Source organism: Papilio machaon, chromosome 1 (assembly GCF_912999745.1).
Source record: "Papilio machaon chromosome 1, ilPapMach1.1, whole genome shotgun sequence".
Taxonomy (NCBI): Eukaryota; Metazoa; Arthropoda; class Insecta; order Lepidoptera; family Papilionidae; genus Papilio; species Papilio machaon.
In genome coordinates this window covers 8385181-8398244 of record NC_059986.1, presented here as the reverse complement: position 1 = coordinate 8398244, position 13064 = coordinate 8385181, and the positions used below count along the sequence as shown (strand labels likewise).

The window sequence follows — 13064 nt, the reverse complement described above, 5'->3', positions numbered from 1 at the left end:
TTTTTTAAGTAACCATAGAATAATAATAATTGGTTTACTTTCGTTTCTATCTGCTATGATTTGTTTTTTTTTATTACAAAAAACTAACGATACTAATGAAAAAAAGAGATTGCCTACATAATTTATTTCGTAGTCTGACACTATGGCAAGTTAGCCGTGTAAGAATTTTTTTTTAATTGTGTTCGAAAGATATTTGGCAACCCTAATGTTGCACCTGATGGTCTTCACTATAGAATTACGGTACTAAGCGACAATGTGCCGTACTCGAGCAGTACATGTAACAAAATAAGATTACGGACGTTCTAAATTTAAATGCATTCATAAATCTATCACATTGATTGAGTCAACATTTAAGTAAAATTACGTCGATATAATTGTTCTTGTGATTTTATAATACAAGTAAAATAATTTAGATGCTTGAATTAATAATGGTATTGTTCTATTTTTGGAAACAATAATAAATAATAACAAAGGGAAACGTTCTTGAATGACGATCGAATTAAAACATCAACATTCGATATTTCCATCAGTTAGTTAAAGAGTAAAACTATAATATAAATAAATAAAAACTTGAGAGGTGTCAAGGGACACCCGGATGGAACGAAGTTCCTTTCAATTAATTAGTGAAGGAACCAATGTTTATTCTATGCATAAAAAACTTAAGTCTTCACAAGAAGTACATTTTATTTCTATGAATTTTCGTTATATATTGTCACGTCGTTGCCATGGTGATATAGCAAAAAGTGTCGTGACAACTTTTCGTAAGATTTTTTCCGTCTAGCTCCCTTTCACAACGCGCGATAAGGAACTTCGTTCCAATAAACAAATAAAATATTTTGCCAAGATGAAACAGATATTCTCGGCAACTTTTCTTAACTTCTACGCCTTTTCTACTTTCTCCTTAGTTATTCAGCATTTCAGTTCGAAAATTTTCTAGAGAATCATTTTGTTTCTATCGTCACCATATGTATTAGTTAAACAGTTTGCGTGTTTGATTTTTCAATTATAACAAATGATTTATTAAGTAACAATACTTACTCTGGTAACGATGACCATTATGAAGCCGACATGTGGTCACTCCCACGATCTGTAACAAGAACATAAAATTGAGTTCAACATTAACACATATATTGAATATAAAAAAGCCAACTGTCACAGAATGGTACATTCTGTACAGTTTACAATTAAAATTGTACTGGTTTAATCATTTTGAGTACACAGTTTTATTATTGCAGAAATCATAATGCTACAAAATAAAATTATTATATTTGATAATGTGATTTTAATTAATTTTAATCCCATTACTACTTCAATGCCAGTTGTATCTGCAAATTCTTATTGGAACAGCGTATTAAGCTATCACCACAATTTTATTAGATTATCCCTTTATCCTACATATTTGCAACTTAGCTTTCATTCAAATACAATGTAGTTAATTAATAGAACATGCAGATTATCGACAAAGATAGATTAACTCTGTGTTGTGGATTTATAAGGCTCGATTTAAAAAAAAGTTTTTTTTTTATATTGTTAACACAACGAAGCATAGTACGGTGGTTAGACTATCGAACAATTTGTATTTAAACGTTCTCATCTAAATAAATATATTATTAAATTTCAATTTGCAGAATATTAATGAGTTGTAAATTTTCATTTAAAAACGAATAGCAATTCATTAGTAATTTTATATTTTACATTATCAAACAAAATACAAATGGCACTAATAGTATAGGTATACATTTCTGTTCGATAAATAACGTAAGCGTGTAATTTTCGTTTCACAGGAGGGCTGAACAGGTGACAGAGTAGTAGACAATACTGCTATTATGTGAACGCACATTATCAAAACAGTGTTATTATATCTCGACACTTTTGCGTTAGTAGTTTTGTGTTAAAACAAAATACTACACTGTCTGGTCTGCCGTCGTGTGAAACTAGCATAAAGGAAATTAAGTTGGTTTAATTTTAATTGCACATGAAGACTTACAAATGTGCATTATAAATATCCGCATCATATTGTATTCAACATACTTGTTTATGTTGAATACTGTAATGATGTTTAAATAAAATAAACAAGAGTTAAATTAAAAAATCGTAAATTTATATCAAATCTTTTATTGGTTCCATCTTGAAGAATTATGTTAAAATGTTTTGACAGTCTCTACGTAATTCATAGACCGATAATTTTATTTGCTCCTTTCTTCTAATAAGGGCAGTGGAATTCTGCGGTTTAAGTTTTACCCACATCGTGTTAAGTGAACAATATTATCCTTGTGTGTTACCAAAAGGAAAACAAATTGCAGGTCCGACGTTGACCGTATGGCATGCGAGTGTATGTGACGCATTGTTTGGTTAACCTGAACATACGCGTTTAAGGTTTCTTTCAACAAGTTAACACGCTTTTAAAAGCATTAAAAAAAGTATTGTAGGACATGTGCTAAGAGTTTTGCTTTTCAAACATGCTCCTTGCATATTAACAAGTAAGCGACTGACAATTTCAAAATAATATTTTAAAACTAGCTGTCGCCCGCGACTCCGTCCGCGCGCAGTTAAAAAATGGGGGGGGGGGGTATGAAAAATAGATGTTGGCCGATTCTCAGACCTACTCAATATGATCACAAAATTTCATCAAAATCGGTCAAGCCGTTTCGGAGGAGTACGGCAACGAAAACTGTGACACGAGAATTTTATATATTAGATTTTAAAATATCGGAATTCGTATTATAGCCATATACATATTAAACAAGACTATTTGTTGCGATGTAGTAACAGAGATGGATAGACTTAGTCAATATTGGAGACCCCGATACCCCTTGTATGTAGAATGCGTTAGTTTCCCAATTAGGAGTTTACATTGCACAATAAATATGAAAACTAAAATTTCTTTATCATGGCAACCCTAATACTGAATAGTAATACGCTTACGCCTTCAATAGGCAGCGATCGCAGCTGAACGCGCCGGAAATCCTTTATTTAAGGCCGTTCATCTCTGAACGTCACCGTCGCGCGTACTGCATTTGTACTGTACTTTCTACCACTAACCATGAAAAGGTTTCATAAGAAATTAACATTTACTCTTCTTTCATAAGTTTATTGATAAATGTAATTTATGAACGAGGAAATGTTTTGAGCTATGTTACGCATACGTGATCTACAATAGAAGTAAGGTTTTTCTGTTTGTAATGTTTTCTAAATACAGTAAATTGCGATCCTTTAGGTTTGCTCAGATGTCAATATCAATGCCATATATATTTTTCAATGTCCGTAAAAATAAAAACAGTTAAAAAACATAGTTAACATTCACAAAAACGTTACAAAAAAGACACTTTGCTTTGGCTCTAGTCTCGTAAATATTTTCTTTGTAACTAAAACGAGGTGCAAACATTTTAAAAATTTAAAAATTTGGAAGACATATTAATTAGGCATTAAATAACTGGTTTGAGTATCGGTACGGAAACAAGGGGACCTCAATTACGAAAGCAAACTGGCCGGTTACTTTCATACTATCGGATCCAGCAGACGTATCACTGAAATGTCATATGTATTACTCTATCTATCTTACTTCTTACTAATATTATAAATGCGAATGTTTAGATGGATGGATGTATGTTTGTTTGAAGGTATCTCCGAAACGACTTAACGGATCATTATGAAATTTGGCACAGATGTAGAACATAGTCTGGAAGAACACATAGACTATTTATTACGTTCCTTTATAAAGATAAAAGTATAGATGGATTATGCGAAAGTGGAAATGCGTAAAAATGGAGAGAATTCAGATATAAAGGCCGATAGAGATTTATAGACGTGTAGTACATACTATACTGTACTGTGTATAGTACTGTGTATTCGAGGGAAAGAGACCCAGAGGGCGCCGCCCTATGCGCTGGACTGACCAAGTACGCACCGCACTCGACTCCAGCATACATAATGCCATCCACAGCGACGAAAACCGCACAGAATGGAGAACCACCCTTCGCGAGATGGTCAAGAGGAGAGGTCGCGACACTCAGGATGAGGAAACGATGCGCAGAGAGAGTACATACTGTGCCAACCCTCTATAGGGAAAAGGACAGGATGATGTTTATAGAAATCAATTTTTGATCCCTTGTTTTTATTTCACTTTGTCTTTTGTTATACACTGGACAGACTACTATGAAATGTAGTATGTTCTGAAGTCAGAAACGGTTTATAAGAGTTTAAAAATGTTTTTATGCTGGATGATAATGCAGAGAACGATTCTGTAACTTACAAGATGAATTCACGATACCAGTCTATTAGCTACTGTATTTTCTTTAAACTGTTAAATGTTATGCTTCGTGTTACATCTAAGAGGAAGCCGTAAAAAGTATTGTTACGTATTTATTTATGTACATGAAAGTGATAAAATAATGTTACGAAACGTTATAAAAATGCCTTCACGTATTATCAGACGTAATGCTGTCGCCACATTAGGATCACTGTACACGGACCATGCTGTCGGTAAGATTTTTAGCGGTTACACTACTACTGTCGGCAGCACGCCGCGCCGCCCGCGTCAACTGTTTAAAGCTGCCGTGTACTGTTTGAAGCAGTCCTCGTACAGCGACCTTTACGGGTATCTGCGGAAGTCTAAGCGGCTTATGTTTGTATTATTCTACACACGTTCTCTGTTTATTGAATTCCGAAATTTGTATGCATTTCATTCAATATCAATTCCATTGAAAGTAAATTGAATGTGTTAGAAAAATATCTCATTGAATATTAAATAACAAGATAAATAAATAATTCATAACCTCTCGTCCTCATTTTTGTTTACATTTCATTGGAATAAAACATTCTGTTTATAAAATAAAGAAATTGTATATTAAAAATGTTGTAGATAAAAAAATGCGATGAATTTGCCGTTATTATAGATAAGAGCTATTGGTCAGAATAAAATTTACTTTTAAAACCTAATAGATTTACTTTTTAAACCTATTTTTTTAGAAGTAGTAATGCCGAGAGAAGCACTGCTAAACTAACCTTTACTCGAAGCGAATTTGTGTTTTTAAAAATAAACTGAGATACTAATTATTGAGCTAGTATAACGTAAATTTTCGAATATAAAAAAAAGAAAAACTATCCATCTTTTAAGCAGCCTAACAAAACAAATGTTAATTCTTTTGTTAAATCTCGTCATACCGGTTTACCGATTACCTTTTATATTAAATTTTGTTCATAACAAAATACTTATTATATTGAATACGTGTGTTGTATAAAAAATCAATAAATAGATAATTTATTGTAATGACGCTGCGGCAGTCGACCTTCGGGATTTCTCGTTGATGTCTTTTTTTTATCGCCGATGCAAATTGCAGTCTCAATGCAGAGAACTTGTTATATATGAATTGAATCGTTAAAATAGCATCTCTATTGATTCAATAACCGACATGTTCCGTTCAATTATCAAGACGATATAAGGTAAAGGTACGTCGTTATTTCAGACAAAAATGTATGTCTATATTAACTATTTATGAATTCTTATATAATACTAGCAGTTGCTCGCGACTTTCTCTGCTCTGAATTAAAAAATCTGGTAATAAATGTAGCCTGTGTCACCCGGGGATAGTGTAGCTTTTCAACTGTGAAATTTGACTCCGGCCAATTTAATCAATTTATAAACTAAATTACTTTTAAAAATCAAATAATAATACATTCCAGCTTAATTATTATTATTTTCCTTTTATTTATAAATTTGCTTACGTTTTTTTTAATGCATAATCGTTCATTAGTCCAGTACCATTAGTTTTAAGTTAAGTACTTTTATAATCAAAGAAAACTATACAATGTGATTTAAATAGAGTTTCATTACGCAACGGCTTAAGTTAGTAAGCTAGTATTACTGTTAGGAACAGTAATAGCTACAAAACATAGCAGTAATAGTTTTCCTCGAACAGTTACGTGCAGACAGGTTACACGTGCGCTAGTCTTAGGTATTCCGTAGCTATACACCACGTGCTGAGCCTGCCGATCGATTTTCTATGCGATTCTTTGACTTTACCTATGTATATTTCACAAGAGGGTAGAACAGTGAGGAAGATCAGTAGACAAAACAGTACTCCTACTGTTTTAACAGTAGATGTGTCTACAATGTCTACTGTCTAATTGCTCTGCCCTCGTGTGAAACAGACGTTAGAGATAAATGCAAACATTAGAAAGGTGTACTTTAATTTGATCGAAATTAAAATTCTAGAACTAGTTCCAAATGCTCTCAGTTGTTTTATGTATTGAATTTAGAATTTTGTTAGATAACGGAAAAAGAATATGTTGAAGGTATTAATTAACTTATCTCCAATAATTTTACTTTTATAAAACAACTATCTGTCGCTTGCGACTCTGTCCGCGCAGATTAAAAAAAAACTTAATTAGTAGCCTATGCATTCTTCCAGGCTATGTTTTACGTCTATGCCAAATTTCATGCAGCGATTCATGCAGCCGTTCTTGAGATACCATCTAACAAACATCCATACATCCATCCATCTAAACTTCCGCATTTATAATACTCGTATTAGTATATTTATCGTAAAATTTTTCCTTGTTACTTCTGATAAAATAATCTTAGAATTTAATTGAATTACATTTGTAATTATTTGAACCAAACTTGTGTCATTTTTATATTTTTTTATATATTGTTTTATTATGAATTAAGAGAAATTGTTGCTTACCTAATAAAAAAGTAAAAACAATATTACCGGTATTTATGAAAGTGTACAAGACAGCCCTGCCCATATCTGTAGCAGTTGAAAAAAGTAGTAGATCAACTAGATCCGATAAATTACTAAGTTCCTTTTCTATCGTAGTTCATTGAACTTAAATGTAAAAAATGGTGATTCACATGTATAATTTTTAATAATTATTTTGCTGAATTAAATTGTTTAAAAAATCTGCCATTTTCTTCCAATCAGCGCTAACAATATGGTTTCGTATAGTTGTTTCGGCAGTAGTTACATTACATCGTATTTCAAATTTGTAGCAAAATTTTCGCCATCTATTAATATGTAACTAGGTTGTGCTGAGTGTTTTTTTTTAACTAGAATAAAATGATTTCGTGAGTCAATTAGCGTGTGCGCACACGACACACAATCCACAGCGCATGAAGTTTTCAATCAGTGTCACAGTGATTAATATCAGTGAGAACTGTCTCAGTTTGCTTGCCTACAAGTGATGTAAAATGTACATACTTACCTTATTTCACAACGCAATACAATATTATTTTACAGTACAACATATGTCTTCTTTAAGGTTTGTTCAAATAGTAATTTGTACGCAATATAAAAAAGTAGCATTACGTTTTAAACACAGGAATAGTGTAAAGGTTATCCTTTTTAAGGTTATATAAAAACACTTTTTGTTGATTAGAAAATCCGACTAACTATACACACTAGGGAAGAAAATGAAGCTGAATGACATCCTCAGTTAGAGGATAATGTAATTAACGTATAAACAAACCCTTTGAAAAAGTATTACCTTCTGTGTCAGTCGGGTAATAATAGAATTGTAAAATTTAACAAGTTATATTTCGCGTATTTAGGCAACAAATGCGAAACCTAACAAGCATTGTTCAGAGAGGTTTAAATTGGCACCGCTTGCACACATCAACTCTCAAATTACATATTGTCACGACAACGAACACTCGCGTTTGCAAATCGTGTGTAAACAAACTCGCACACAAAGACGCACGGTTTGTGTAAACATAAGATGTTTTGTTGATACAATACACTAATACCATTTTCCATATCACATCCTATTTCTTGTAAATTTCAAACATATTTACTAATTAATTACTTCTTAATATAAAAATACTTTGATAGGTTGCTGATCCCTGTTCTAGACTGCAAGTCTAGTACAGGGATAAGCAATAGAAAGATTGAAAGTAGCAAAATACGTACGGCTATTCATTTTAAAAAGTATAGTGCTTGTCTCTTACTTATTTATTGTAAACATTGACATTGCAATTTCTAGATTTGTAAAAATTCAGTAATGTCATATTGCGTAATGTTTATATTTGTATGATGTGATCTCACGGCCAATATAAAAGAATGTTTACACAATAGTTTATTATAATATAAACAATTTCAAACGTCATTACATGTTTTTGCAAGACTAATTATAGGAAACTGTATTATCTTATAAAAATCCAAGGAAGTGAAACTTTTGCCACATGTTGAACAACATGCAAATATTTTCTAACAACCTACCAAAAAATCACTTCCTGATTCAACGTCGTCTTAGATCCAAACATAATTCTTTATTAAATGTTATGTAATTTAAACCATAGACAATATTTATAGATGAAGAGAATATCTGATCCGATAACATTCGATCTTATACTGGTTGGATAGCACCGAAAGACTAATTAGCTAAGCCTACATTAAAACGAGATAAGCAATTACACGGGCCATTATCTCTTACAGTGATGATAATTCAACGTTTAACTACATTATTGTGCATGAACAATGTACGAAGCCATGTCAGAACAGAGTAAACAAATGTTTATCTTTGCTCAAACACGGACGATGTAGGCAACCGTGCCAAGGTACGGTTCTTATAATTAAAAACTTGTTGATCATTCTTTGAAATCATGATTTCTGTAGAAATGCTTTTAGAATAATTACAAATCACAATTGTTTCTATTCTTTAAGTTTGTATTATTTGAAATTTTATTAACGTTTTTTTATGAATTTTATATTTTTCATAAATGTTCTTTAATAAATAAGACCACCGACTCCCCGATGAAAAAATAATAGTAATTTACGAATACACATATGTAACTTTGGTTGTAGATATTTTTTGGAAAGTAGCTAAAGTTTTGCAAACGTAATTACGTTACTTATTTTGTGTACCCCAGTACGATACGATAGGGTACTTAATTTTAAGTTGAATTAACTACAGTTTATGTTATTACTAAGTTATGTCAACAAAGTTGACATAAACACTAGTCAGTTTCATTCAACGTAGGTAAGTTTGTTAATCCCCTAGATTTACAGTTGTACGGTATCATTAACTCATGCAGAAGGAATTAGTTCTAAAATTACAATTAAAGCCTTTTGTTTTTGTCAGTAACTAAACTTACTTGCATTTGAATTTAATTAAGCTAAAAAATTTCAACTGTCATTGACCATGGTATATCTGTATAACGAACTATTCACACAATACATACTTGAAAAAAAATATTCTGTCGTTCTCGTCTCGGCGGGGGCACCGCTGTACCCATAGAAGATTATAAATATAATGTGATCCGTTTCAATGAAGTCGTCGTTAAGTACATAAATTTTTCAAAATGTTGAAAATGACGAACATTTTTCAACATCAGATCACTTCTTACGTGCGACCTTATTTAAGAGAAAGTCGTACATTTTATTAACACGATTTTAAACACATACACATTATTGGTATATTATGTATTTTAAACTTCTTTAAAAAACCTTTCACATCTTTAACAATCGACTTACCTTGGGTTACCGAGGACTAAATCTCCATTTAAAACATATTGTTATCTCTGGTTTGTCAAAGATAATGACAGGGATGACGATATGTTTTATACAGAGATTTTAGTTTCAGAAACCAACAGTTAATGAGATTTATATTTCAATAACTTACTGTTGTAATTATTATTTGAATTATACTAGTTAATCATCAAATGTACGATACTCTAAAAAAGTAAAAAATTACATTCAAAAATTTTTCAGTAAATCCAAATCCAACATGTAGCACATCAATAATTATGAATACCACGAAATGGGCCGGTTCTGTTATTCTGTAAACATTCATAGAACCGTGAATCATCATTAAATGTAGCCAAGTGATGTTATACGCAAAAAAAACACAAATAAAACATAATATAGCAGTAAGAAATATAACTATACAACTGTAATCCACAAACTTATTGTAATCCACATGAGTTTTGTAGATTAAACGAAGATGTAAAGTTGACTTTCTTTAACTACTTAAAAAGGGAATAATTCCTATTTAAACGTAGGCCTAACATGGAATATAAAGGTTAATTATAATATTTAAATACGACTTTTAAATGTATCCGATATTGCTAATAATTATTTTACAACTAAATACGACATTATCATATGAAGTTAATTACAATAAATGTTTCCTATTAAAAATAAATACCAGATAATGGAGCTCCATTAAAAATACTTGATTGTGAGTAATTTTTAAAATAATTGCAAAGACAATTTTCATAAGATACGTCATTGCGTTAAGCTGTCTACACACCTTCAGTTTTAACTAAATAGTCGTACTGTCCAATTGTACGTAAATGTGTAAGCAAAATATTACTGTCAGTTAAACTGTACAGCGATTAGTTTTGTCTACACAAATACGTCTTAACTGCTGCCGACTGTACCTACAGTTAAAACTGAAGGTGTGTAGGCAGCTTTAAAGCACGTACGATCGTAACGTGACAAATTCTTGTAAGGTTTAGGTTAGGTAAAGGTTTTTAATTAACAAATAGTTTTTAATATTTTCATATTATGTTTATTAACGTACGCGAAACTATCGTTATACAAATGTACATATCATTTCAGATATCCTTGTTTACAACATGATCTATGGAGAATTTACATGTGATAAAAACAAAAATAGGTAAGGTGTATTAAAAAAGAAACTTTACTATATCAACTCCTTTGCATTTCTAAAAATCCACGATGTCAAATTTATAATAAAAAAGTTAATAAACAGTACGAGTATTACTTTTTTCTATTAATTCGAGTTTAAATACGAATGTTGATATTAATTACAAACAATACGCATAATGGACAACAATGGACAATCAAAGGAAATTTAGCGTCTAAACACGTAATATAAACCGGTAGTATTTAAACACCTTACAAGTGAAAACAATACGAAGTTATGTCATAATATACATGAACCATTAGTGTTTCTGTTTATTTCAACAGAAAAACAGTTTGTTAACAGAATAAATAAACCATTTCCATGTCTTTTCATGTTTTATCAGAATTTCAACTACTGACACATTCGTTGATGTCTTTTATATGACAAATAAAATATTTTCACGTAATTTGAAATCGAATGATGAAATACCCATTAAAAGAATGTCATTTAAATAAACTAAATCAATTTGAAGTACCCGCGAAAATGTTAATAATTCTTAAAAGCATACTGTAGCCAACATTCCGAAACGATACGATAATTTGTCGCTCTAGAAAAATGAGAAAAACAAAAGGGAAATTTTCTATGCAAAAACCGAGTTACTTTGAGTTACCACCGAGTCAGATATCTCTTATATGTCAAGGTTCTATGGTGTAAATATCCGCAACAATAAAACTCTAAAATTTACTAACTAATATGCAGTTTCAATTTGCTTTGAAAAGAAGCCAGACCAGAACAGAAAACCAAATTGATCCCTACTACTATAGCAATAGAGCACATAGTTTTATAAACTTTTACATATATCGATATGACAATGTATACATTTATTTTTAAATGTCACAGAATATATTCTCTGACATATTTAAATATTATTTATGTTCAAAATTTCACTTTTAGATTTTATGCTAATTAAAGTGGAGGGAAGGACGTAAAGGGGATAGTTCACAAAAGAATACTGTTCTTTGTTGCACTTGTTTTAAATGATTGTCCATTGATGGGGAACAAATATACGCACCGCCATCAATATCGATAATCAATGGGTGCAGCCGATCATGTTTACAACTTTCTATGGGAAGTGGGAAATTGGGCTCCCATTGTTTGTTAAACAAACTGTTAACATATATACAGCTATTTCTACATCGTTTGCTATTCAAGGTTGAAGAAAAAGATAATCATAACTCGTCTCATTTATAATACAAAAATGGCGGTAAAACGAAAAAAAAACGTTTCGAAGAAAAATAAGACGTAAAACTAACTAATGCAATTAGAATCTAAAGAATGTACAGTTCACCTCGCATAACTATTTGCGTTCCTCTGAGTAACTTTCTTCTACAACGGTAAATTCAGTCTAGTATTTCGTACGTTACAGTAAACACGACAAAACTGACATGACCGACTGTAACACTGTTTTGAACACGGCCGTAGTTTACTTATTGGAAAAGAAACTCATTAGTGTATCTTCGCTTATCGAGTGTCATAATTCACGAGTAAACACTACAAGAGGCTACGTGGAAGCGATCTCGACAAATCTCGAAGCGAATCGGAAAGAAGGTGCGCGTGAGTTCACGCAGCCGATGGATCGTGTCTTTTTGCAGTTAGATAATACACGGTGACTTAAGTCATCTGACCGCAAGTAAACAATCGTAGGTCACAATGTCATGTCTCACGAAATTTACCGTTAGCATCCGCCGCTGCTAGTGGCTCGGTCAAGCGGCCGCGCCCGCACTCCTCATATCACCACACACACGATACAGGCACAAGGTTTGATCACACCACACGGACACCGGTCACTGATCCTCGGGCATTTCGTTCGCATTCGGTATTGTACACGAGGGCCGCGTCGACTGCGCACAGGACCACCAAATGCGACGGACCGTGAACGTTAACCTACCTGTGGCGCTTGCGTGTCGGCACGGCTGTCGGCTGTCGGCCCACCGGACCGAGGCGACTGTTTTACCGACGCCGTCCGCCGCCATTGTTAATACAACCTTACAGAAAAACAAACAGTGCTATTTTTGCCTGAAAAGATTATCGTACTTATAAATTTTTCTTTTGTACATACTTTATCAGCCGCAACTTATTGTAAAAATTGCTTAAAACTCATAATCTAGTGAAATAAAACAGCGTAAAAGCCTCCAACTGTTTTATCTACCGCAGAGCGCCATCTGTGTTTATTAATTGCAAAAATAAAATTAAAAGTAACAATAAGTAACAATTTCGGTTACAATTATGCTATTGGTTATGAAATAAAGTAATATTTTTTGAAAAAAACCAACTTGGTTTATGCTGATAAAGCTAAACATAAAATATTTTGATAGCCTTATAGGTTATAAACACATAATGATGTTGAAGGTTACCGCTAGATGGCGTTACTAAGCTAAGTTACAGCGAAGCCTTATTTTTCAAATCCTATAAGA

General features: G+C 32.2%; 1 protein-coding gene across 1 annotated transcript in view; it reads right to left on the bottom strand.

Annotated features, from left to right (window-relative positions):
* Nucleotides 1-12552, bottom strand: part of LOC106718841 (myosin-VIIa) — a 28285-nt gene extending 15733 nt beyond the window's left edge. Inside the window, exons 1-2 of the mRNA XM_045679670.1 lie at nt 12324-12552; nt 1039-1087 (exon numbers count right to left, since the gene is read on the bottom strand). Coding sequence (XP_045535626.1) covers nt 1039-1056 — 18 coding nt within the window. The 5' untranslated portion in view covers nt 1057-1087; nt 12324-12552. The remainder of the gene's footprint in view (nt 1-1038; nt 1088-12323) is intronic.
* Nucleotides 12553-13064: the final 512 nt, after the last annotated feature.